The sequence below is a fragment of the Pogoniulus pusillus genome, chromosome Z (genome assembly GCF_015220805.1).
Source record: "Pogoniulus pusillus isolate bPogPus1 chromosome Z, bPogPus1.pri, whole genome shotgun sequence".
NCBI classification, from domain to species: Eukaryota; Metazoa; Chordata; class Aves; order Piciformes; family Lybiidae; genus Pogoniulus; species Pogoniulus pusillus.
The window spans coordinates 3,779,011-3,806,313 of NC_087309.1; the positions used below are offsets into that span (position 1 = coordinate 3,779,011).

General features: G+C 45.6%; 1 protein-coding gene across 1 annotated transcript in view; it reads left to right on the top strand.

The window, feature by feature from the left end:
• The window catches only part of HCN1 (hyperpolarization activated cyclic nucleotide gated potassium channel 1), a 346,393-nt gene that overhangs the window by 18,170 nt on the left and 300,920 nt on the right, over positions 1–27,303 (top strand). Inside the window, exon 2 of the mRNA XM_064140084.1 lies at positions 10,073–10,496. Coding sequence (XP_063996154.1) covers positions 10,073–10,496 — 424 coding nt within the window. The remainder of the gene's footprint in view (positions 1–10,072; positions 10,497–27,303) is intronic.

A 27,303-nucleotide genomic window follows, 5' to 3' on the forward strand; every position in this document is an offset into this window, starting at 1 on the left:
TCCACACCAGCTTAAATGGCTTGGAATTAAGATAAAGTTGTGTTTACAGCAAAGCTAAATTTACAGGCATATATACACAACATATATACATAATTCCTATGAGGAGAGGCTGAGGGAGCTGGGAGTGTGCAGCCTGCAGAAGAGGAGGCTCAGGGCAGACCTCATTGCTGTCTGTAACTACCTGAAGGGAGGCTGTAGCCAGGTGGGGTTGGCCTCTTCTCCCAGGCAAGCAGCAACAGAACAAGGGGACACAGTTTCAAGCTGTGCCAGGGCAGGTCTAGGCTGGATGTTAGGAGGAAGTTGTTGTCAGAGAGAGTGATTGGCATTGGAATGGGCTGCCCAGGGAGGTGGCAGTCACTGTCCCTGGAGGTGTTGAAGCCAAGCCTGGATGAGGCACTTAGTGCCATGGTCTGGTTAATTGGCTAGGGCTGGGTGCTAGGTTGGCCTGGATGATCTTGGAGGTCTCTTCCAACCTGGTTGATTCTACGATTCTATGAATATACTTGCAGGTATTTGCAATTGTATACTGTTGAGAAATAACACAGAAATTCAAACCTTTTTACCTTTTTACCTTGTGTTTTCCTGTCTGTAGCTGTATATATTATAACTATCTGCTTGTATCTTCTGCTAAGCTGTAGCTATAAAGCTTCATTCAAATTTCCAGCTCGGCTGAGTCTAGTCTGGGTGATTTTCTTAAGTGTGTGTGGGGTGGGCAACTCCCAGACCATCACATCCTTTGAGCAAGCCAGTGAATGATATCATTAGTTTCTTTATACAACCAATGACCTAGTTTCTCTTGTTAGAATATTCCAATGAGCCTTAAACTAGCACAAATTGGAATCAGATTAAGATTGCTGGTGCTCTGAAATCTCCACTGTTTATTTTTTTTCCCAATAACTTTTGGACTGAATCAGAATGAAACCATTAAGATGCAAGTTTCCCAGGACCAATATTGCTTACTGTCCCGAGTTTTGCTAGGATAGAGTTAAATTTGTTCACAAGAACTTGGGAGGGTCTGCACCCAGGATAGCCATTTGAGCTTTCTAGTGGGGCAGAGGCTCGTGCAGACAGTTGCAGTAATTGTTTGATTGTTGGAGGGGTTGTTGGGAGGGGGTTCGATGCTGGTGGCAAAAGATTGGCCGTGTTGAGCAATGGCAACACATTTTACTGTACTTCTTATATATATTTCTTCTTACTGTTGTTATTCCAGATGTTCCTTTGTTCCTTGTGTTCTGTTAAAGTCTCCTGATCTCAGCCCACTGGACATGGCACTTTACTCCCAATTTCTCCTTCCCATCCTACTGTCAGGAGATGGTGGTGGTGGGGCAGTTGTGTGAGCCTTTTTGCTGCTTCAGCAGTTTACCCAGCTAAATCAATGGAAGCTTACTGTGTTTGGTGTATTTAAAAGAAACACTAGCAAGTGTTGAATTTTTCACCTGATAATGTCTCTCTTTAACAGTATTTCTGTCCTTCAACCTCAGCACTTAGATAGCTTGGATAAATGTGGGATATTGTGATGATTTGGGTGTTACCTGCCCCCCACACACTTAGGAAAATCACCCAGACTAGATTCAGGGAAGCTGGAAATTAGAATGGAGCTTTATAGTTGCAGCTGAGCACAATATACAAGCAGGTGTTTACAATCTGTACAGCTACAGACAGCAATAGACAAGGTAAAAAGGTAATACAGAAACACAGCAGCCCTCCCAGAAACCAGAGTGCCCAGCAGGGGCTCCCAACCACCCTTCCACCTTCTTTCCACCCCTCTACCTTATCCCAGACTTTGCCTTACATTCAAGGTGAGTTTGGAGAATCGGCCAGGGGGGTTAGGAAGCAGAAGGATTAGTTACACAGACAGCAGGGTAGGGAGAGAAGTGCAGGCAGCCAAAGCCAAAGAGCAGCTCTGTTATCTATGTTTATGTTCTTGTTTTCATACCTCTCAGCAAGCCTATGAGTGCAGCAGACATCACCATTATTTCCTTTTCACAGCCTATAACCTAATTCTCACCAGAACATCCCACCTAGGCTCAAACTAGCACAGATATACTGTACCTAACTGTAGTGTGTGCTTTACAGTTGAAAGGGGTGAGCTGTGAAAGCAACTCTCATACAGTCTTGGAGCCCTCCCCACCTCCAGCTTTGCTTCATTCCCCCCAATCCTGGCACTCCCTGAGAGCCTCAAAAGTCCCTCCCCAGCTTTTTTGTAGCCCCCTTGAGATCCTGGAAGGACACAAGAAGGTCACCTGGGAGCCTCCTCTTCTGCAGATTGAACAGCTCCAACTCTTTCAGTCTGTGCTCACAGCAGAGCTGCTGCAGCCTCTGAGCATCCTCCTGGCCCTTCTCTGGACACACTCCAGCATCTCCACATCCCTCTTATCATAGGGGCTTCAGAACTGGATGCAGTACTCAGGTGGGGTCTTAGCAGAGTGGAGTAGAGGGGGAGAATCACCTCCCTGTCCCTGCTGGCCACACTTTTCCTGCTGCAACCCAGGCTGTGGTTGGCTTTCTGGGCTACAAGTGCACACTGCTGGCTCCTGTTGAGCTTCTGGTCCAGCAGCACCCCCAAGTCCCTCTCCTCAGGGCTGCCCTCCAGCAACTCACTTGGCATTTGCCCCAACCCAGCTGCAGGACCTTGCACTTGCTCTTGTTGAACCTCCTGAGGTTGGCTTGTGCCCACCTCTCCAGCCTGTCCAGGTCCCTCTGCATGATTCTCTGCCCTCCAGCCTGTCTGCTGCACCACACAGCTTGGTGTGCTCAGCAAACTTGCTGAGGCTGCACTCAGTGCCTCTCTCCATGGCACCCACAAAGATGTTGAACAAGACTGGTCCCAGGACTGATCCCTGAGGGACTCCACTTGTCCCTGGCCTCCACTTGGCCATGGAGCCATTGACAGCCACTCTTTGGGTGTGGCCATGAAGCCAGTTCTTTATCCACCCTTTGCCACCCCTCAAACCCATGTGTCACCAGCTTGGAGACCAGGATGTGGTGCAGGACAGTGCCAAAGGCCTTGCTCAGGTCCAGGTCAATGACATCAGCTGCTTGCCCCTCATCTATGAATGCTATGACCTGTTCATGGAAGGCCACCAGGTTTGTCAGGCAGGATTTGCCCTTGGTGCAGCCATTTGAAAATCCATTTGTGTCAGTGTTGTTGCACAGGTAGATTGCAGTAAATTCTCATTTTGATTTTATTTTTGTTTTGGTAAAAATTGCTACTGAGCCAAGATCAAAGAAGCACTTGATAATAGGTTTGCAACATTTAAACAGAATGGATGCTGGAGGATGTTGAATACAGGATTTCACTGTTAGAAGGAGTTTCATACTTGATTTCACAGAGGAAGCATCTTTTCCTCTAGGTGTGTGTATGTGTAAGAGAGAGACAGATGGGCAGGATGAAAAAAGATAGCTGGGCAGAAGGGGATATCCTCACTTTCAGGTTGTGGGGAGGGGAAAGAAAAAACAAAAGGCAGAGATGTGATGATTTTCCAAGCACAGGCACCTGTACAATAATGAAATAATTTGAGTGGCTCAAAGGAAAATGGCCCTTAGAATCACAGAATCATAGAATCAGCCAGGTTGGAAGAGACCTCCAAGATCAGCCAGTCCAACCTATTCCCCAGCCCCATCCAGTCAACTAGACCATGGCACCAAGTGCCTTATCCAGTCTCCTCTTGAAGACCTCCAGGGACGGTGCCTCCACCACCTCCCTGGGCAGCCCATTCCAATGGGAAATCACTCTCTCTGTGAAGAACTTCCTCCTAACGTCCCTTCCTCATTCCATTGTCCTTTCCAACATACCCCAGTAATTATCTGCAATTTCATGTTATTTTCAGATGTGATTGACTTCTCTCTCTTATCAGAAGAGTAGTGTAGTTGCATGGCAAGAGGAAGGTAGCATGTCCAATGAGAATCCAATTCTGAAACAGATAGTATCAATCTTAATGATTGTTACAGAATGTTGAAATGAGGTTTAGACTACTGTAATTTCTGCTGAGATAATTGTGTGCTCATTGAGACATTAATTTCTCTGTTAGACAAACTGATGATCCATGAAAGCAAAAGAAAGAAACCTATGTTTGAAGGCAAGATAAAAAATAACCCTAAACAGTCAGTGTTCATTTCATTGAGCATCACCTAGTCAATCAAAATATTTAACTGAGGAGGAGGCAAGTTTTCCATGGAAAATTTGGGAGCATTTCTTACAACACTTGGTACATGTAGAGTGAAACTGTGTCTCAAATGCATCAGGTTTGGTTTGAAATCTATTTTTCTCCTTACACTTCATAATGTGGCTGAAATTCGTATACATTTGTGACTCAATCCCATCAGGATTTACTGATGTATTTTATGATCTTTCTGGAGACTCATAAGACTTAACCTTGAGCAAAGCTGTGACTGCTCTGTAGCCTCAAGTCACAGCACTCAGTGCCTTAAACATGCTGTTCACTCTGCTGCGTGATTTGTGAGACCACTGACAACTTCTGCTGGGTCAATCTGGATGTACCATAAGGGTAATCATACCAGACTGCACTGCTTCAAGGAAATTAGGGCAGCAACCAGGAAATAATAGAGAAAGCAAATCTGAATGTGTGCTAGTTTGAAGCAGGCTAGAATGTTTTGGTGAGAATTAGAGTACAGGCTGTGGAAAGAAAACAATGCTGATGTCAACTTTGCGCACAGCCTTGCTGAGATGTGTAGGAACAAGAAATAAAAACATTAGATAATCACTCTTGCTTGGGCTGCTGGCTGAGCTGCATCTCTCTAACCTCCCCCTCTATTTTGGACTAATCCACTTTGCTTCCTAACCTCTTGGCCGAACCTCCATTCTTCCTTGGGACTGGGGTAAGGTTGAGAGGGGCGGGGTGGAAGGTGTAGGGGCAGTTGAGAGCCCCTCCTGGGGACTCAGGTTTCTGGGAGGGCTGTTGTGTTTCTGTATTACCTTTTCCCTTGTCTATTTCTGTCTATAACTGTATATACTGTAAATATCTGCTTGTATATTATACTAGCTGTAAATATAAGCTTCATTCATATTTCCAGAGCTGGCTGAGTCTAGTCTGGGTGATTTCCAAAGTGTGTGTGGGGGGGCAGGGAACACCCAAACCATCACAGAGTGACATCTCCACAGAATCACAGAACTTTAGATGTTGGAAGGGACCTCCAGAGATCATCAAGTCCAGCATCCCTGCAAAGGCAGGATTCCCTAGGGTAGTACACATGGGAATGCATCCAGGTGGGTTTTGAAGGTCTTCAGAGAAGGAGGCTCCACAGCCTCTCTTACACAGTTGTATGCACCAATAACTTAAGAGATGAAATTTCCTTTTTTAATACTCAGTTTACTGTGGGTTGTATGTAGAGAGTGGAAAATAAGATGCCTATTAGAATTCATGTTGCTTTACATTATTAAGCAGACTACAAATATTGATTAATTAATACTAAGTGTTTTTTCGTTGCTGCTTGGGTAGGCTCTTATTTTGAACAGGCTATTTGTCCTGTCCTGTAGCAATAAATAAACCACCAAAATTCTGGCACAATGTTCCAGAGCTGTGAAAAATGACTCTGCTATTACTGTTAAGTTCTGAAAGAGTAGTGAACTGTGAGGGAGAAGGTGATTGAAAGAGGGCTCTGAGTCCAAACTATATTATTGGAGAATACCAAAGTAATATTAATATGATGGTGAGACACTGGCACAGGTTGCCCAGGGAGGTTGTGGGTACTCTCTCCCTGGAGGTGTTTAAAGCCAGGCTGGATGAGGCCTTGAGTAACCTGCTGTAGTGAGAGGTGTCCCTGCCTATGACAAAGGGGGTTGGAACTGGATGATCCTTGAGGTCCCTTCCAACCTAGACCATTCTGTGATTCTATGATGCTATTTTTATTTCTCTATAAAATAATGATTTAAAATTTAGAGAGGATATACCTTAAATCTATTTCATTCTACTTTTTTTAATACTTGAAGGTTTTTTCTTCACCTAGAGCTGTTAAACCTATGAGTCATAGAATCGTAGAATCAACCAGGTTGGAAGAGAGCTCCAAGGTTATCCAGTCCAACCTAGCACCCAGCCCTAGCCAGTTAATCAGACCATGGCACTGAGTGTCCCATCCAGGCTTTGCTTGAACACCTCCAGGGATGGGAACTCCAACACCTCTCTGGGCAGCCCATTCCAATGCCAATCACTCTCTCTGACAACAACTTCCTCCTAACATCCAGCCTAGACCTCCTCTGCACAACTTGAGACTGTGTCCCCTTCGTCTGTTGCTGCTTGCCTGGCAGCAGAGCCCAACCCCACCTGGCTACAGCCTCCCTTCAGGGAGTTGCAAACAACAATGAGATCTGCCCTGAGCCTCCTCTTCTGCAGGCTGCACACCCCCAGCTCCCTCAGCCTCTCCTCATAGGGTTTGTGTTCCAGACCCCTCACCAGCTTTGTCACCGTTCTCTGAACATGTTCCAGCACCTCTCTTGAACTGAGGGATGCTGAACTGGACACAGTTCTTGAGAACTACTCAGCTGATACTCTACTGTGGGCTAGAATTAAAACAGAAAACTGGAACAATCTCATAGCCTTTAGCATTCAGTCTTCAGTACTGAGGCCCTAATGCTACCACTTTTGCTGACATTCAGCATCAGGAACTGCAGTGTGTTTTCCATAATCACAGTGCATAACAATCCTTTAAACCGTGGATTACCGTAGCGTAAAAAGCACCTGGTCCTGTATTGTATATTATGTTGGCTGGGTCACTGTTTGTAGGCAGCTCTGGCCAGCTTCATTGTGTAACTGCTCCCTGTGCTGGTGAAAAGGAAAGGTCAATCTGAAATAGAATCACAGAATGGTTTAGGTTGGAAGGGACCTTAACGATCATCCAGTTCCAAGATTCCTCCCATAGGCAGGGACACCTCCCACTAGAACATGTTGCTCATGGCCTCATCCAGTCTGGCCTTGAACACCTCCAGGGAGGCAGCAGACACAGCCTCCATGGTTCCTGTGTTTCACCATCATCACTGTGAGGAGCTACTTCCTAACATCTAGTCTAAATGCTCTTTAATTTTAAACCCATTATCCGTTGTCCTGTCATTACAAGACCTTGTCAATAGTCCCTCCCCAGCCTTCCTGTAGCCTCCTTCAGATACTGCAAGGCCACTATAAGGTCTCCTCAAAGCCTTTTCTTCATGCTGCAGATCCCCAACTATTGTAGCCTGTCATCACAGCAAAGCTGCTGCAGGCCTCTGAGCAACTTGATGGCCTCCTCTGGACTGGCTCCAACAGTTCCATGTCCTTCTTGTGCTGGGGGCTCCAGAACTCCACATGGTACTGCAGGTGGGGTTTGAGGAGAGCAGAGCCAAGGGGCAGAATCCCCTCCCTTAGAATCATAGAATCAACCAGGTTGGAAGAGACTTCCAAGCTCATCCAGTCCAACCTAGCACCCAGCCCTATCCAATCAACCAGACCATGGCACTAAGTGCCTCAGCCAGGCTTTGCTTCAACACCTCCAGGGACGGTGCCTCCACCACCTCCCTGGGCAGCCCATTCCAATGCCAATCACTCTCTCTGTGAAGAACTTCCTCCTAACATCCAGCCTATACCTACCCTGGCACAACTTGAGACTGTGTCCCCTTGTTCTATTGCTGATTGCCTGGCAGAAGAGGCCACCCCCCACCTGGCTACAATGCCCCTTCAGGTAGTTGTAAACAGTAATAAGATCACCTCTGAGCCTCTTCTTCTCCAGGCTAAACAGGCCCAGCTCCCTCAACTTTTCCTCATAGGATTTGTGTTCCAGGCCCCTCACCAGCTTTGTTGCCCTTCTCTGGACATGCTCCAGCACCTCAACATCTCCCTTGAATTGAGGGGCCCAGAACTGGACACAGCACTCAAGGTGTGGCCTGACCAGTGCAGAGTACAGGGGCAGAATAACCTCCCTTGTCCTGCTGGCCACACTGTTCCTGATGCAGGCCAGGATGCCATTGGCTCTCTTGGCCACCTGGGCACACTGCTGGCTCATCTTCAGCTTACTATCTATCAGTACCCCCAGGTCCCTTTCCTCCTGGCTGCTCTCAGCCACTCTGTCCCCAGCCTATAGCGCTGCCTGTGGTTGTTGTGGCCAAAGTGCAGAACCCTGCACTTGGCCTTGTTCAGTTTCATCCCATTGGCCTCTGCCCACCCATCCAGCCTGGCCAGGTCCCTCTGCAGTCACACTGCAGGCTCCTGTGGAGCTTTGCATCAGCCCAGACCCCAGGTCCTTTTCCTCAGGGCAGCTCTCAGCCATTCTCCACTCAGCCTCTAATCTGTACTTGAGATTGCGCTGACCCAAGTGCAGGACCTTACACTTGGCCTTGTTGAATAACATGGGGCTGGCCTGGGCACACCTCTGCAGCCTGTCCAGGTCCCTCTGGATGGATCCCTGCCATAATGAATCATGCAGTGCTCTGTTAAGCTGTAATTAATGTTGATTGCCTTCAGCCTTTACCAAGAAATTCTGGCTCTGGTATGATGGAAATGGCCTGGAAGTCAGTGTTGGAGTGGTGTGCTGGTGGCATGTCTATTACATGGTGACTCTTTAGGACCCTGCTGTAATGGAGGCCCACACTAGGGAGGCGATTGTGGAGTTGTGGCTGCCTCTAGCCTTGTAGAATGCATAGTGAGCCTGTGGAGGGCTGTCACTGACTGGTTTCTGTGCCTCCCCAAGTGAGGTTTCTTTGAGCAGATAGCAAGAGGTCACATGCTAGGTTCAGGCTTTCTCAAGTTCAGTTTCAGTTCTTGTCTTGACCAAGAATAACTTTCTTTGACAAACTAATGTTTAGGTTTTATTGTAATTTTCTTAAAGCCTGCTGAGTGCATATTACCATCCCCAGGAAATCTTCCATTAGGATGGATATACATAAATATACATAGAATGTATATCTGTGCATATTCTATGTAGAATAGAATCATAGGATCATGGAATCATAGAATCATAGAATCAGTCAGGGTTGGAAGGGACCACAAGGAGCAGCCAGTTCCAACACCCCTGCCATGCCCAGGGACACCCTACCCCAGAGCAGGCTGCCCACAGCCTCAGCCAGCCTGGCCTTAAACACCTCCAGCCATGGGGCCTCAACCACCTCCCTGGGCAACCCAGTCCAGCCTCTCACCACTCTCATACTGAGCAGCTTCCTCCTCACCTCCACCCTGAATCTCCCCAGCTCCAGCTTTGCTCCATTCCCCCCAGTCCTGGCACTCCCTCACAGCCTAAAAAGTCCTTCCCCAGCTTTTTTGTAGCCCCCTTCAGATCCTGGAAGGCCACAAGAAGGTCACCTGGGAGCCTCCTCTTCTGCAAACTGCACAGCCCCAACTCTTTCAGTTTGTGCTCACAGCAGAGCTGCTGCAGCCCTCTGAGCATCCTCCTGGCCCTGCTCTGGATATGATCCAGCACCTCCACAGCCCTTTTGTCCCAGGGGCTCCAAAACTGGATGCAGTACTCCAGGTGGGGTCTCAGCAGAGCAGCGTAGAGGGGGAGAATCACTTCCCTGGCCCTTCTGGCTACATTTCTTCTGCTGCAGCCCTGGCTGTGGTTGGCTTTCTGGGCTGCAAGTGCACACTGCTGGCTCCTGTTGATCTTCTCATCCCCCAGCACCCCCAAGTCCCTCTCCTGAGGGATAACAGGTGTTTGGGTTTTGACAGGAGTCTGGATAAGTCTGCTGAGTGCCAGACATGCTCACCTTTCAAATATGCCTTGTGGTGATGAGCCATAATACTGTCCTTATCCTAGATAAATATTCTTGGGAAGGAAAGCACGTAACAAAATCTGTTAATTACTTTCTCTTCTCTACAGACTGTGGCTGTGTTGAATGAGAAAACAATGAGACTATTCTTAACATTAACAAAGTGCTCAGTTATCTTGAGGTGAAGTCGATGGGATGATAGAGACCACTTCTCTAACACTGCTGCTTTCCCACATTACATAAACCATTCTGTCTATCTTTTTTTGTTGTTGTTTTGTTTTTTTCAAGGTTTATCTGCAACTTATTCATGCTTATGGTGATAGTTGGAAACCTTCTTATTATATCAGTTTCTTCTTTTCTTGTTTTTTTGTGATTTTCTTTTAGGTTTTACTGGGACTTAATCATGCTTATAATGATGGTCGGAAACCTTGTTATTATACCAGTTGGAATCACTTTCTTCACAGAACAAACAACAACACCATGGATTATTTTCAATGTGGCATCAGACACTGTTTTTTTATTGGACTTGATCATGAATTTTAGAACTGGGACTGTAAACGAAGACAGCTCCGAAATAATACTGGACCCTAAAATCATTAAGATGAATTACTTAAAAAGCTGGTTTGTGGTTGACTTCATCTCATCAATACCAGTGGATTATATCTTTCTCATTGTAGAAAAAGGAATGGATTCAGAGGTTTATAAGACAGCAAGAGCACTTCGTATCGTGAGGTTTACAAAGATCCTCAGCCTGTTACGCTTGCTGCGCCTTTCCAGACTGATTCGATACATACACCAGTGGGAAGAGGTAAGATCTGTGCAGTTATTACATCAGTCACTAGCACCTTATTCATGCAAAAAAACTAGACACATCTCTGACAAACTACACAGGAGCCAGAATTGAGTAACAAGTTTTTAACTCACCAATTGCTATAGTTAAACTGAGAAAAGCCTTTTAGGAAAACAAAACAGCACAGAGTAACCACCTTCTTTCTCCCAACAACTGGGAGACATACAACTAGGATATGTTTGGAACCATCAGCACAGTAAGCATGGATAAGCTCCTGTTGACAAAAGTAGAAATTTGAGCAACCACCTAAATCTGCACTTGAGTTTGGGGGGCTAGCACTTGAGGTTTTTGAAGTTAATACTCTTGTAATCACAGAGAATTTAAAGTATGTGTTCATGTTTTTCTGCCTGGGGAGAAATTGAAACCCATCTTAGTTGACTGCATTTCCTAGAATGCTCCCTGTTTGAGGGCTGCGTGCAGGCTGAATTGATCAAATGCTGATCTTCTTTGTGAAAAATGGGTAGTTCAGATTCTTAGCTACGGTCTTCTGAGCTGTCAACTCCACTGCTTCAAGGCATGACCTTCTGTAGCCTGCTAGTTTGGCATGGTGACGTTTCCAGGAAATTGTGGCGTTCCCTAATTTGGCATGCTTGTGACTAGAAAGTGTTTAGTGCTTTTGGCACGTGTTGCCGTGATTCAGTCACTTCGTTCCTTCTCTCCCCCTTTCTGTAGTTCTAAATATGGTGCATTTTAAAAGGAAGTGCTAAAAACCTGAAAAATAGCTGCTGTTTCCTACAACTTCTTTGGAGAAAGTGGGATAAGGATTTGTAAAGCATTTTCATGGGAGGACTGTTAAAAGAGGTTTTGCATGAACTGATTTACCTACTCTGAGACAGATTTATTTAAATGAGTATTGAGGGATGATTTGGCACCTTTTATGGTGCTTTTCCTGCTGGTTATCTTACCAGTGCTGAAGTGAATGTTCTGATTTAACAGAGGCCTAAGTGTAAAGCAAGCCTACAAATCAAATCATAGAATCATAGAATCAAGCAGGTTGGAAGAGACCTCCAAGATCATCCAGTCCAACCTAGCACCCAGCCCTATCCAGTCAACTAGACCGTGGTACTCAGTGCCTCATCCAGTCTTCTTTTGAACGCCTCCAGGGATGGTTTTAAAAATGAGATGATGCTGGAAGTTCTGTCCAAATGAGGGCTTGGCAACCCTCCACCACATAACCAGATGTTTTCAGTTGGTTCTCAAAAAGCCCCTGAAATAGGTCGTTATTTTTGATGACTCTATTTTGCAAATTCTTTTTGCCTCCCTGTAATGTAGCAGAGTTATGTTTTTGACACGACAGCAGAGCACTGCAGCTTTATTCTCAATTTAACTAAGGCAAGTGATGAAGCATATTTTGCAGTTCTTAGCATAAAGCTTTAAGTTTGTCTCCTGTGTGCTTCACAGGGAGACAACGTTCTGAAATCCGTTCAATGACATTTACTGGCAGCCTGAGTTAATAACTTGCCACTATAAAACCCTACTAGGCAGAGAAATGGATACCTTTTATTTTCCCTCCATACATCTACTGTCAAAGGTATATCTGGTATTTAAAACCAAAAATAGTTGAAATGGCAACATAGTGGGACTCAAAATGTCCAGAGGATGTGATCCACACCAGCCATACTTGGTCCACTTAACCTTTGGCTAATACCTGTTTGGTTACAACCATACCTTTGATTACAGTAGCAAAACTTGTGAAGTATTTCCTCTGTGATACCTTATTTGACAAGTAGAATCCATCTTTTTGTGTTTGATCTATGATAGTGCTCCCTGGATGTACTCAGGAAGGTGAAAGAACGTCTGAAGATTCTTTTCCCTCTTTTTTATGAGCCTACAATAAAGCAGGATGAAGGTTGTAGGATGCTTTTGAGAGATTTCCTGTTGTCTGTGAGAACATGTGGCAGCAGTGATAAATACATAAACTGAATCAGGTGTTGATAAATCCCAAAGTGAAATGTCTGCAAGAAAGAAGCAATGTTCTGGGTTTATATAGATCCACGTGCCACTGTGCACAGCTCTTGCTTTGGTTGGACTTGGTGATCTCAGAGGTCTTTTCCAACCTAGTTAATTCTGTGATTCTGTTGGTTTGGTTTTGGCTTCTGTTTGTTCGTTTTGCCCTTTGCAGCTATCAGGAATGAAAATAGTCATGGCTTTTGTTAGTACATTTGTGGATTGTTACTTTGGGTGTAGTTTGTGGAACTATTCTGCACTGTGATCCATTTGCCGCGCTGGAAAAATTGTACGTTAGAGGACTCTAATATTTTGAAACACAAAAATGGGTAGGGATAAACTTTGCTAAATGAGGGAGGTGGTTCTACAGGGAGATATATATGTGTATATATATATATAATCATAGAATCATAGAATCACTCAGGGTTGGAAGGGGCCACAAGGATCATCTAGTTCCAACCAGCCCTGCCATGACCAGGGACACCCTACCCTAGAGCAGCCTGGCCACAGCCTCAGCCAGCCTGGCCTTATATGTCTCCACCACCTCCCTGGGCAATGCAGTCCAGGCTCTCACCACTCTCATGCTCAACAACTTCCTCCTCACGGCCACTCTGACTCTCCCCACCTTTAGCTTTGCTCCATTCCCCCCAGTCCTGGCACTCCCTGATGGCCTTAAAAGTCCCTCCCAAGCTTTTTTGTAGCCCCCTTCAGATCCTGGAAGGCCACAAGAAGGCCACCTGGGAGCCTCCTCTTCTCCAGACTGAACAGCCCCAACTCTTTCAGACTGTCCTCACAGCAGAGCTGCTGCAGCCTTCTGAGCATCCTCCTGGCCCTATATATATATATGTATATATATATTATAGATACATAGAAAAAAACAAACATATTTTTTATATATATTCTATAGGGACCTTTCTTGTTGCTGTTAATCCTTTCTGTATCCTATTAGCACACGCAGAAGAGGAAGCAAATCTTCCTAATTGTTTGTGACAAAGAACTGGAGCTTCTTTAGGTGTGGTTAAAAGCATTTAGTATTGTTTTGCATATGAGCTGATGATGTTAGTTTTAAGTGTAGCGTAGGCGAATCCAAAATACTATGCATTTGGATCCAGAATAATGAACATTATGTAAAAAAGGAATTGAGAGGACAGTGAGCAAACTCATTATTCATAACCTGCAAAGAGGATACTTCATGAAAAATTGATTCATGAACAAACCAGGTTGTGTAATGAGGCTATTATCCAACTGATGTATTTTTATGTCATCCAACAGAAAGGGCTGACTGAGATTGCTTGAGCTTTTACCTTATTTTAGTGTCACACAGATGGACTTAAGAGGGTCAGTAACTTGAACTTTAGGATGAGTAGGTAAAAATGTAAACTACATAAGATACCATTTAAAATATAAATTTAAATTATATAAGATACCATTGATTTGTTTCAAATTTATGTAAATCAATTAAATAAAGACATTAAATCAAATAGGTATATTCATGTCAATCTCATATTAGTAGGTTATCCAAATGAATGACTCAGTGGAAATAGGAAGAAACACTTCAAAATAGGGATAGGACATATGTTTGCAAGAATGAATTCACTGAACTTGCAGATTTGTACTGGCCTCAAACTGCTTTTTAGCTACAATATCATACAATCATAGAATCAGCCAGGTTGGAAGAGACCTCCAAGATCATCCAGTCCAACCTAGCACCCAGCCCTAGCCAATCCACTAGACCATGGCACTAAGTGCCTCATCCAGGCTTTTCTTGAACACCTCCAGGGATGGTGACTCCACCACCTCCCTGGGCAGCCCATTCCAATGCCAATCACTCTCTCTGCCAACAACTTCCTCCTAACATCCAGCCTAGACCTCCCCTGGCACAGCTTGAGGCCGTGTCCCCTTGTTCTGTTGCTGGTTGCCTGGCAGAAGAGCCCAACTCCACCTGGCTACAGCCTCCCTTCAGGTAGTTACAGACAGCAATGAGCTCTGCCCTGAGCCTCCTCTTCTGCAGGCTGCACACCCCCAGCTCCCTCAGCCTACAGCTCACATGTTGACAAAGAGATCATATACTTAAAATCCTGCACTGTAACATGGAAGTTACAAAAAAAAGATTATTTACATTATTGAATGACATTATATTTCTGCATGCATTTTTGCATATATTTCTGACAATTTCTGACATTTGTTTGGATATTCTTTTAATTTTTTTTTTCATTCTGGTAGCATAGTTTCCTGAAAATGCCAGACAGGACATACTGGACCAGTTCTTGCTTAACTGTACTAATTTTATGACAGGGCCTAGGCAGGCCTCTGAACATTTTTCATAGTTTTTATGCAGCTATGAATTATTCTTACTGGGGATTGTGGCCAGGTGGGGTTGGTCTCTTCTGCCAGACAAGCAGCAACAGAATGAGGGGCACAGTCTGAAGTTGTGCCAGGGGAGGTCTAGGCTGGATGTTAGGAGGAAGTTGTTGTCAGAGAGAGTGACTGGCATTGGAATGGACTGCCCTGGGAGGTGGTGGTGTCACTGTCCCTCGAGGGGTTCAAACAAAGCCTGGATGAGGCACTCATTGCCATGGTTTGGTTGACTGGCTAGGGCTGGGTGCTAGATTGGCCTGGATGATCTTGGAGGTCTCTTCCAACCTGGTTGATTCTATGATTCTGTGATTCTATGAATTATGCTACAGGGAACAGAAAAATTTGAAATAGAAGACAAGAACAATTAGGAGTAGATAATGTTATTACATTTCAAATGATACACTTGAAATTTGCCTATGGTATGAATTTACTGATTCTTTCAAATAACAGTGTTTTCCAAATGTGGCTTTTAACCCAGACTATTTGAGCTACTCTAACCACAGGAAAATACCTAGCAGATTGGCTAGCTGAATGCTTTGCACCATGACTAAGTAGAAATAGTACTTCTAGAATGATGCCCTAAATCTTTTTCATTCTGAGATGTCTGATTATTAGAATTAGACTGAATTTTAAAGTGATTGGATTCTTAGTGCAGGATGTGCAATAAAGGTTGTTTTGGAAAAGAAATAATTGACTATAACAGCAGCTGGTTCGACTCAACCCATGACATAAAACACGCAGTAACTGCGAGTTGCAGCCATGTTCTGGTTTGATTTGATTTGTACTGATGTCTGGTTTGCAATTTGCCAACCCTTTCCAAGGTTGATAAACCTGTGTAAGTGTTGATGGCTGTTCCAGCTGCTGCTAAAGCTCAGGCATCAGGAACAGTGTGGCCAGTAGGACAAGGGAGGTTCTTCTTCCCCTGTACTAAGCACTGGTCAGACCACACCTTGAGTACTGTGTCCAGTTCTGGGCAACTCAATTCAAGAAGGATGTTGAGGTGCTGGAACATGTCCAGAGAAGGGCAACAAAGCTGGTGAGGGGCCTGGAGCACAAATCCTATGAGGAGAGGTTGAGGGAGCTGGGCCTGTTTAGCCTGGAGAAGAGGAGGCTCAGGGGTGATCTTATTACTGTTTACAACTACCTGAAGGGACATTGTAGCCAGGTGGGGGGTGGCCTCTTCTCCCAGGCAACCAGCAACAGAACAAGGGGACACAGTCTCAAGTTGTGCCAGGGTAGGTATAGGCTGGATGTTAGGAAGAAGTTCTTCATAGAGAGAGTGATTGGCATTGGAATGGGCTGCCCAGGGAGGTGGTGGAGGCACCGTCCCTGGGGGTCTTCAAGCAAAGCCTGGATGAGGCACTTAGTGCCATGGTCTGGTTGATTGGATAGGGCTGGGTGCTAGGTTGGACTGGATGATCTTGGAGGTCTCTTCCAACCTGGTTGATTCTATGATTCTATGAAAACATACTGCTGAGCGTATCCCGTGGACATGTCTTGCTCTACCATTTACTGGTTTATTTCTGATCCAGAAAAAGCTCATAAATACAAGCTTGCTTGAATGGTAAGTCTTACTGAAGTGCTTGAAAATTAAGTAGGTGTCTAAGAGCTTTGCCAAATCGGGTCCTGCATTAACAATATCAGCTGTTGCTCCCATGCTACCAACCCAAATGATCGCAGATCACCACTAGGTGTCCTCTCCTTGTTACGCTACTTGTTGCCAGCGGTATAAAAACTCTTCACTGCATCTCCATGGTCCTGAGTCAGCCTTGCCTAAATAAAAATGCTATAAAGAGAAGCCTTCTATTATCTGGACAACAGAAGACAACTCTTGCTTCAGTAGCCTGCTGTGGTAGGTATACAGGTGACTTTTGTCCTTTACCGTCAGTCAAAACCACTTTTTCTCAGCTAGGTGAGAAGTCAAATGTTTATTATCTCTTCCTTTTGATCACTGACTGGAGAATTGTGTGGGAAGGGAGAGATAATGAGTATCCTGGATACTTGGGAGTATTGGATGAAACCACTTATCTTTACTGACTGGTTTATTAATTCAGTTGTATTTTAACAATATGTCTGCAGGACATCACAGAACCACAGAATGTCAGGAGCTGGAAGGGACATTGAAAGGTCATTCAGTCAACCCCCCCATGCCAGAGCAGAACCTCTCTCCACCTACTAACCACAGCCCTTCTAATACACCCCAGAATGGCATTGGCCTTCTTAGCTACAGAGGCCCGTTGCTGGCTCGTGGTCAACCTTCCATCCACTAGGACATGGAGATTTCCTGTAAATAATATACAGTATATAAATATATGTATATATAAAATTATATATATACATATATAGAATCATAGAATTATAGAATACACCAGGTTGGAAGAGACCTCCAAGATCATTCAGTCCAACCTAGCACCCAAATATATATATATATATGTACACACACACATATATATATATAATTAATGGTCTTATGGAAATTGGAGGTGACATGGTACTTTTTTCTTTCTTTGTTCAGTTTTAATTCCTGCCTTCTAAGGAGATAGTTAAAAATGTATTTCTTTCTAGCTGTGTCAGTTGGTGAAATGCAGATAAACATACCACTTTAGGCTGAGCAGCTTAAAGCAGGACACACTTTTTTGCTGCCTGTTACAGATACATCAAAGAAAAATGAGTTGTCTAGCTCAAAGGGAGAGAGGGAAGGAGATTTGTTAAGTAACTCTGACAGAAAGAAAATGTAGAAGAGTCTATCTTCTCTTGCTTCCATGAAGTCTGTGAAGTCTGCAACAAAGCCTTTGAATTGATGTCTTCTGTCTTCCTATCATTAGGGAGGTAGAAGTGGAATAAGTTCCTTATTTCTTGCCAATCTCTATAGAAAGCAGACAGAAAAGCAAGTTTTGCATTCTTTGGTAAAATTGATTCTAAACTAGTGAATTTGTGTTCTCCCACACAGAGAGTGGTTGGGGTTGGATCCTGTGGATTGGTGACAAAGCCCAAGCTGTTGGGCAGTTACTGTTTTCTGACGCTTTCTTACAGGCCTGGAGGACTAATCATAGAATCATAAAATCAGGCAGGTTGGAAGAAACCTCCAAAATCATCCAATTCAACCTAGCACCCAGCCCTATCCAATCAACCAGACCATGGCACTAAGTGCCCCAGCCAGCCTTTGCTTCAACACCCCCAGGGACAGCAACTCCACCACCTCCCTGGGCAGCCCATTCCAGAACCTGGTTGACTGCTCCTTTTCTTTCTCCACTTAAAATGAGAGAGTATAAATACAGTTTCTTTGACACTATTGAGACTGCCTGTGTTATGTCTTGATAGTCTAGTTCTAGTTGACTAAATATCATTTGGTTCTGTGGGCAGAACTGAAGTGATAGATAAGATATGTAAGTAATACCTAAAATCCCCCAAAAAGTTACAATATAAAAAAAACCCAAAAAATTACCAAACCCCCAGTTTTGTAAAGGGAAAATCAGTCTCATATTAAATAGATTGGGAAGCCTCAGTGCTATTAAATTTTTCTTCTCTGCTGTACCCCTTACACTCCCTTCTTTCTGACTTCTCTTCAGCAGGGCAGCTAATTCAGTCTCTACTGAACTGATAGTGTTCTAAATGGGAAAATATAATGGATCTCATTTCATAGAATCAAGGAATCAGTTAGGGTTGGAAAGGCCCACAGGCATAATCTAGTTCCAACCCCCCTGCCGTGGCCAGTGACACCCTGCCCCACATCAGGCTGGCCAAAGACTTGTCCAGCCTGGCCTTAAACACCTCCAGCCATGGGGCCTCAACCTCCCTGGGCAACCCAGTCCAGCCTCTCACCACTCTCATGCTCAGCAACTTCCTCATCACAGCCACTCTAAATCTCCCCACCTCCAGGTTTGCTCCATTCCCCCCAGTCTTGGCAGTCCCTGAGAGTCTAAAAAGTCCCTCCCCAGCTTTTTTGTAGTCCCCTTCAGATCCTGGCAGGCCTCGAGAAGGTCACCTGGGAGCCTCCTCTTCTCCAGCCTGCAGAGCCCCAACTCTTTCAGTCTGTGCTCACAGCAAAGCTGCTGCAGCCTCTGAGCATCCTCCTGGCCCTTCTCTGGACACTCTCCAGCATCTCCACATCCCTCTTGTAATGGGGGCTCCAGAACTGGATGCAGTACTCCAGGTGGGGTCTCAGCAGAGCAGACTAGTGAGGAAGAATCGCTTCCCTTGCCCTGCTGGCCACACTTCTGGTGCTGCCCAGGCTGTGGTTGGCCTTCTGGGCTGCAAGTGCACACTGCAGGCTCATTTCATATAAACCTTTCTGTTTACATGGGGCTATCCGTATTTTAACATTAAGTTAGTAACTTGTTCTCATTTTTTGCCAGTGGTTTTTCATTTGTTTCAATGAAAATTATCTATTTGGGAAAAAAAAACAACCCATGCATCACTGCAGCTAAAGCATACATCCATGAAATATCAGCAGCACAGATGATGGAGCCTACTCTTAAGTTTTTATTTTTCACTGTAGGGAAATACACATAGCTGATAGAGGCAATTAGAAGGCATTATGATCCATGATCTCCTAATAATAGAATACTAACTGCTGGAAAAGAACAGCAGGTTTGTGGAGTGGGCAATTACTGAAATACAAGCAAGATGTAGAGTATTCTGGGTTTTAATTTCCTGCTTTATGGTCTATGCATAATCACTTTCATAGTGAATAATCTGTCCCACTAGCAGAGTAAATAAGAAGTGTTACAAGTGTAAAGTTTCTCACTTCATCTTTTTACCCACCTTCTAAGACCATGCAGACTGAGCTGCCTTTCTTGTGTGCCTATGCCAAGACAGTGATTGTGTAACAATGTAAACCACATAAAATCATAGAATTAACCAGGTTGGAAGAAATCTCCAAGATCATCCAGTCCAACCTAGCACCCAGCCCGAGCCAGTCAACCAGACCATGGCACTAAGTGCCTCATCCAGGCTTGGCTTCAGCACCTCCAGGGATGGTGCCTCCATCACCTCCCTGGGCAGCCCATTCCAATGCCAATCACTCTCTGCCAACAACTTCCTCCTAACATCCAGCCTAGACCTCCCCTGGCACAACTTCAGACTGTGCCCCTCATTCTGTTGCTGGTTGCCTGGCAGAAGAGCCCATCCCCACCTGGCTACAGCCTCCCTTCAGGTAGTTGTAGACAGCAATGAGGTCTGCCCTGAGCCTCCTCTTCTGCAGGCTGCACACCCCCCAGCTCCCTCAGCCTCTCCTCACAGGGCTGTGCTCCAGGCCCCTCACCAGCTTTGTTGCCCTTCTCTGGACACCTTCCAGCACCTCAACATCTCTCCTGAACTGAGTAGCCCAGAACTGGGCACAGTACTCAAGGTGTGGTCTGACCAGTGTTGAGTACAGAATAACCTCCCTTGTCCTACTGGAGAGAACATTGTGGGAGGGCATTGCTTCAATTATCTCAGAAAGGTCTGAGAGACAGAAAAGGGAACTTGTGCCAGGCTGTGCTAGGTAAAGCATCTGTGCACTGTTGCCTGTATTTGTCCTCTCAGTCTTCCATATTCCTTAGCCTATCTTGGCATTTTATTGAGTAGGAGCAGGACTAAAATGATACAGAATTCACTACACATCAATGGATTTGAGGTCTGTGTTCTGATTTTGATGAAATTTGACCATCTTATAATCCTTAAATTACTTGCTTAAATTGCTTGCTGTTGTTACAGCTCCCTTTGAGGACAGTGGAACAGTGGTATAACAGTTAATTAGGAACAAACCTCTACTTTTTAAAGGATAAAATGGTCTGAATGAACTGCTTAGGGAGTAAAATGCAACTGTGTAAACTTATTTAGAAAAGGCTGAGGAACTGAGATGCCAGTGCAGAAATGGCTTTTCCAGCTGCAAGTCACATTTAATGAGCTGTTTCTAATGAGTTTATTCCAAATAGCCATGACGTTATCCCACATGCATAATGTATGATTTAAATAGAGTTGTGTCCTGAAAAGAACAGCAAAATAGCCTAATTCAGAGATTTTCAGAGCTGTACTCCTTGTTGTAGTCATAGAATCATACAATCAACCAGGTTGGAAGAGACCTCCAAGCTCACCCAGCCCAACCTAGCACCCACCCCTAGCCAATCAACCAGACCATGGCACTAAGTGCCTCATCCAGGCTTTGCTTCAACACCTCCAGGGATGGTGACTCCACCACCACCTCCCTGGGCAGCCCATTCCAATGCCAATCACTCTCTGTGCCAACAACTTCCTCCTAACATCCAGCCTAGACCTCCCCTGGCACAACTTGAGGCTGTGTCCCCTTGTTCTGTTGCTGGTTGCCTGGCAGAACATCCCAACCCTACCTGCCTACAGCCTCCCTTTGGGTCCCTATATTCCAAGCAGAAATGAAGGATACAATTGAAGTATTCTCATCTTCCTACATCTTTCTACACTGGGATCATGCTCTTATTTCTCTCCATTTACATCTTTCTTAACTCAGGCATGTGCTTTGCCGTAGCCTTCCATGCCTCTAGACTCTGAGTGTTTTCCGCTATGTTATTGATCTTTTTAGCAATTACTTTTTTTTCCCAGCTTCTCTGCTTTCAGAACCAACAGCAGCAAGTCTAATTGTTCATCTGCTTACCTTGGTACAGAGCTCTGTAGTCACACTACCTTTCTAGGAAGGGTTGCAACTTGTTATTGATCCTAACTGCTGCCACGCAGTGTATTTCATGCCGTTTCAGTTTCTGTGTGACAAAATGATGTGTGGCACTGGAGATCCTACTTTGCAGCTGTGACAGCAGAGCCCTTGGTAGCCCATATATATTCTCTCTGTATATGCATGGAAGAAGCCATCTGTAAAAAAGTGGAAGTGATTGGATAGCTAATTCTGGTCCAGCTGCTGCAGTCTCTGCCAAAACCGTGGGCGTTGTACAGTTGGGTTGCCTGTGGGAAAAAAGATAACAACTGTCAAGAAGAGCTAAAGACATTAGAAAATAATCACAGAATCACAGAACATGGTAATTAAAATGAATAGAGAATCATAGAGTCAGTCAGGTTTGGGAAGGAGCACAAGGATCATCTAATTCCAACCCCCTAATATGGCCAGGGACACCCTACCATAGAGCAGGCTGCCCGCAGCCCCATCCAGCCTGGCTTTAAACACCTCCAGCCATGGAGCCTCAGCCACCTCCCTGGGAAACCCATGCCAGCCTCTCACCACTCTCCTGCTCAACAACTTCCTCCTCAAGTGCAGCTTGACTCTTCCCACTTCCAGCTTTGCTCCATTCCCCCCAGTTCTGTCACTTCCTGAGAGCCTCAAAAGTCTCTCCCCAGCTTTTTTGTAGGCCTCCTTCAGATACTGGAAGGCCACCAGAAGGTCATAGAATCATAGAATTAGCCAGGTTGGAAGAGACCTCCAAGATCATCCAGTCCAACCTAGCACCCAGCCCTGGCCAGTCAACCAGACCATGGCACTAAGTGCCTCATCCAGGCTTTGCTTCAACACCTCCAGGGATGGTGACTCCACCACCACCTCCCTGGGCAGCCCATTCCAATGCCAATCACTCTCTGTGCCAACAACTTCCTCCTAACATCCAGCCTAGACCTCCCCTGGCACAACTTCAGACTGTGTCCCCTTCTTCTGTTGCTGGTTGCCTGGGAGAACATCCCAACCCCACCTGGCTACAGCCTCCCTTTAGGTAGCTGTAGACAGCAATGAGCTCTACCCTGAGCCTCTTCCTCTGCAGGCTGCACACCCCCAACTCCCTCAGCCTCTCCTCACAGGGCTGTGCTCCAGGCCCCTCACCAGCTTTGTCACTCTTCTCTGGACACCTTCCAGCACCTCAACATCTCTCTTGAATTGAGGAGCCCAGAACTGGACACAGCACTCAAGGTGTGGCCTGAGCAGTGCTGAGTAGAGGAGCAGAATAACCTCCCTTGTCTTGCTGGCCACAGTGCTCCTGAGCCAGCCCAGGATGCTATTGGCTCTCATCCAACCTGGCCTTAAAGGCCTCCAGGGAGGTATCAGCCACAAGCTCCCTGGACAACCTATGCCAGTGTCTCACCACCCTCAATGGGAAGAATTTCTTCCTAACATCCAGTTTAAATCTCCCCTCTGCCAGTTTAAACCCATTACCCCTCGAGCTGTCATTACAAGTCCTTGTCAGTAATCCCTCCTCAGCCTTCCTGTAGCCCCTTCAGATACTGGAAGGCCACTCCAAGGTCTCCTAGAAGCCTTGCCTTCTCCAGGCTGCAGCTCTCTCAGCCTGTCCTCAGAGCAGAGCTGCTGCAGCCTGCTGAGCATCTTGGTGGCCTCCCCTGGACTGGCTCAAACAGTTCCATGTCCTTGTTGTGTTGGGGGCTCCAGAACTGTACCCAGGACTCCAGTGGGGTGTGAGGAGAGCAGAGACAAGGGGCAAAATCCCCTCCCTTGCCCTGCTGCCCACACTGCTCCTGCTGCAGCCCAGCACAGGGTTGCTGTCTGGGCTGCATGTGCTCACTGTTAACATGGTCTGAAGCAACAGCTGGAGATATGAACTAACTCTTTGGCTCCATGGTAACTTTAAAACTCTGTGTGTGTGTCTTGAACAACCTACTTAAAAGTTCAAAACCATTGTGGCAGTATACTAGCACAAATTTGGGACATGATTTGTTACAGACCTATGTGAACATCTTTTTATTTGACCTCTGAGCTATTTTAAGATGCTTCATCTACTCAGTTGGTTTCTTTCCTCCTGTTTTTGAACAATGATAAAAAGAAGGTCAGTTAAGTATTTGGCTTTCAAATTCAGCTCTGGAATGTAGAAGGAAGCACCTAAAATGAACAGTTTTTAGTTCTTGGTTAGTTATCCGAGGGCAGATACTTGTTTTTCCCCTCATTTACACAGTCATGATCAAGGCCCTGTGGATTTCCTTCCACTTTCTCTGTAAGGTTTTACTGTGGTGCAGTACTGTGATACTCTTTACAACCAATGATTATCTCATTCAGAATTAGAAAATTTAGCTCAGTAATCATAGAACCATAGAATCAAGCAGGTTGGAAGAGACCTCCAAAATCATCCAGTCCAACCTAGCACCCAGCCCTATCCAATCAACCAGACCATGGCACTAAGTGCCTCATCCAGGCTTTGCTTCAACACCTCCAGGCACGGCGACTCCACCACCTCCCTGGGCAGCCCATTCCAATGGCAATCCCTCTCTCTGACAACAACTTCCTCCTAACATCCAGCCTAGACCTCCCCTGGCACCATTTGAGACTGTGTCCCCTTGTTCTGTTGCTGCTTGCCTGGCAGAAGAGACCAACCCCACCTGGCTACAGGTTCCCTTTAGGTAGTTACAGACAGCAATGAGGTCTGCCCTAAGACTCCTCTTCTCTATGCTGCACACCCTCAGCCTCTCCTCACAGGGTTTGTGTTCCAGGCCCCTCACCAGCTTTGTTGCCCTTCTCTGGACACCCTCCAGCACCTCAACATCTCTCTTGAATTGAGTTGCCCAGAACTGGACACAGCACTCAAGGTGTGGCCTGACCAGTGCTGAGCACAGGGGCAGAATAACCTCCCTTGTCCTACTGGCCACACTGCTCCTGATGCAGGCCAGGATGCCATTGGCTCTCTTGGCCACCTGGGCACACTGCTGGCTCATCTTCAGCCTACTATCCACCAGCACTCTCAATTCCCTCTCTGCCTGGCTGCTCTCAGCCACTCAGTCCCCAGCCTGTAGTGCTGCTTGGGGTTGTTGTGACCAAAGTGCAGAACCTTGCACTTGGCCTTGTTCAGTCTCATCCCATTGGCCTCTGCCCACCCATCCAGCCTGGCCAGGTCCCTCTGCAGGGCTCTCCTACCCTCCAACAGCTCCACAGCTGCTCCTAGCTTGGTGTCATCTGCAAACTTACTGACGCTGGACTCAATCCCCTGGTTCAGATCATCAATAACAATATTCAGCAGGTCTGTTCAATAACAATGGATTGTCATTAGCAGTGCAAAATAATTCCCTACTAATAAAAAAATAACTTTTTTGCTAAACCACGAAAAAGGTATTGCTTGAGAAAATTGAAGCTGGATTTTCAGGAGTGTTTTACGTGTTTAAGGATTGACTCATTTTCCTGTAGTTCTGCTTTATGGTTCTATTGACATACTACTTTTTGGAGCAGCAGTGCACCTCAGCTGCACGTGGCAGTGCTGAATATGCTTAAAAAGTATAGCAAATTGTAAATTGTTATGCATGCTAATCCTGTGGAAAAGGAGGAGGAAAGGGGAGGGGGGGGCAAAGACAGCCTAGCAAAAGAAGGAGCAAGGAAACTGATTCAGAGGAATTGCTTGCTTTTTATCTGGAGCTTCTAGAAAACCAGTTTCAAAAGGGTCTTTTGTGATATTTTCCTTGACTACCACCTTTTAGATTAAGCTGTATGAAAATTACACAAGTGATATGCTGGGTGGTAACAGAGACCTGCTTGAATCACATCCACTACTCTGATATGAGGGGTGGACAGGAGTTGGATCTAGGTGTTCTTTTAGGTCACTTCCAACCTAAACCATTGTGCTAGTTTGAAGCAGAGTAGAATGTGTTGGTGAGAGGAACTAGACCATAGGCTGTGAAAGGAAAACAATGGTGATGTCTACTCCCTTCAGAGTCTTGCTGAAGAAGAAAGTAAACATTAAGATAACACTCTCACCATTTTTGTCTCTCTCTGCCTGGGGCTTCTGACTGAGCTGCATCTCTCTAACACACCCTCCACTCACCTTTGCTTTCTAACCTCTTGGCTGAACCTCCATTCTTCCTTGGGCCTGAGGTAAGGTTGAGAAGGGCAGGGGAAGGTGCAGGGGTGGTTGAGAGCCCCTCCTGGGGACTCAGGTTTCTGGGAGAGGAGTTGTGTTTCTGTATTACTTTTCCCTTGTCTATTTCTGTCTATAACTGTGTATACTGTAACTATCTGCTTGTATATTGTGCTAGCTGTAAATAAATGGCTTCATTTATATTCCCAGAGCCTACTGAGCCTAGTCTGGCTGATTTCTAAAGTGTGGGGGGGCAGGGAACACCCAAACCATCACAGTCGTTCTATGATTCTTTGACTCTATGACATGGAGTTTGTGGCTGTAAGCTGAAATCTCTGTTCTTTTCTCCTTTCACTGTGTTCTTGTAATTGAAAATACTGAGCATAATCAGTCTGATGAAAAAGAATCGAGGCTGGTGGCACCTCACAAGAAATTGTCTCTCTGAATTCCTAAGGGATAAAGTATGTTCCATGTGATTCCTACTGAATATGAACAAGGTTTTTTACTAGTTTTACCTGTATTACCTGGATGTTGATGAATCTGAGTTGTATGAGCTGCTTTGGGACAGGTGTGGAAGTGGGTTTCTTGCTACTTCAGAAAGGTCAGACACACACTGACCCTTGGCCAGGGGTGGGCAGCAGGCGAGCCATACTGCTGTGATCGCTGAACTTAAGACTAAAGTGTCACAAGTTTGCACTATTTTATGTCTCTGCACGTATGTAACATTTTGTGTGCAGTATTCCAGTTGGTCAGCAAAGCAGATACTATTTTGTGTCTCAACAGTGCTCCTTTCTGGGTGATTTATGCTTGAAAATCTCATTCAGGTGTGACGGTCTGGGTCAAAAAATCACCCAGACTAGACTCAGTCCATCTGGAAATTGAATGAAACTTTATATTTACACAGGCTCCCAGGTGACACCCTATGAGGAGAGGCTGAGGTAGCTGGGGGTGTGCAGCCTGCAGCAGAGGAGGCTCAGGGCAGAGCTCATTGCTGTCTACAACTACCTGGAGGGAGGCTGTAGCCAGGTGGGGATGGGCTCTTCTGCCAGACAACCACCCACAGAACAAGGGGACACAGTCTCATGTTGTGCTGGGGGAAGTATGGGCTGGATATTAGGAGGAAGTTGTTGTCAGAGAGAGTGAATGGCATTGGAATGGGCTGCCCAGGGAGGTGGTGGAGTCACTGTCCCTGGGGATGTTGAAGCAAAGCCTGAATGGGGCACTTAGTGCCTTGGTTTAGTTGACTGGATAGGGCTGGGGAATGAGCTGGCCTGGATGATTTTGGAGGTCTCTTCCAACCTGGTTGATTCTATGCTATGCTAGCTTAGCACAAGATACAAGCAGGTATTTACAGTCTATACAGAAATATACCAGTTAAAAAGTAACACAGAAGCACAGCAGCCCTCCCAGAAACCAGAGTCCCCAGGAGGGGCTCCCAACCACCCTTCCACCTTCTCCCCACCCCTCAACCTTAACCCAGACTTTGCCTTGCATTCAAGGTTGAGTTTGAGTGGTTGGCCAGTGAGGTTAGGAAGCAGAAGGTTTAGTCACACAGATGGCATGTTAGGTTAGAGAGAAGTGTATGCAGCCCCAGAGACAGAGACTCTGTTATTTGTGTTTGTGTTCTTGTTCTTATCCATCTCAGCAAGCCTCTGAGTGCAGCAGACATCACCATTGTTTCACAGCCTATCATCTGATTCTTCTCACCAAAATATCCCAGC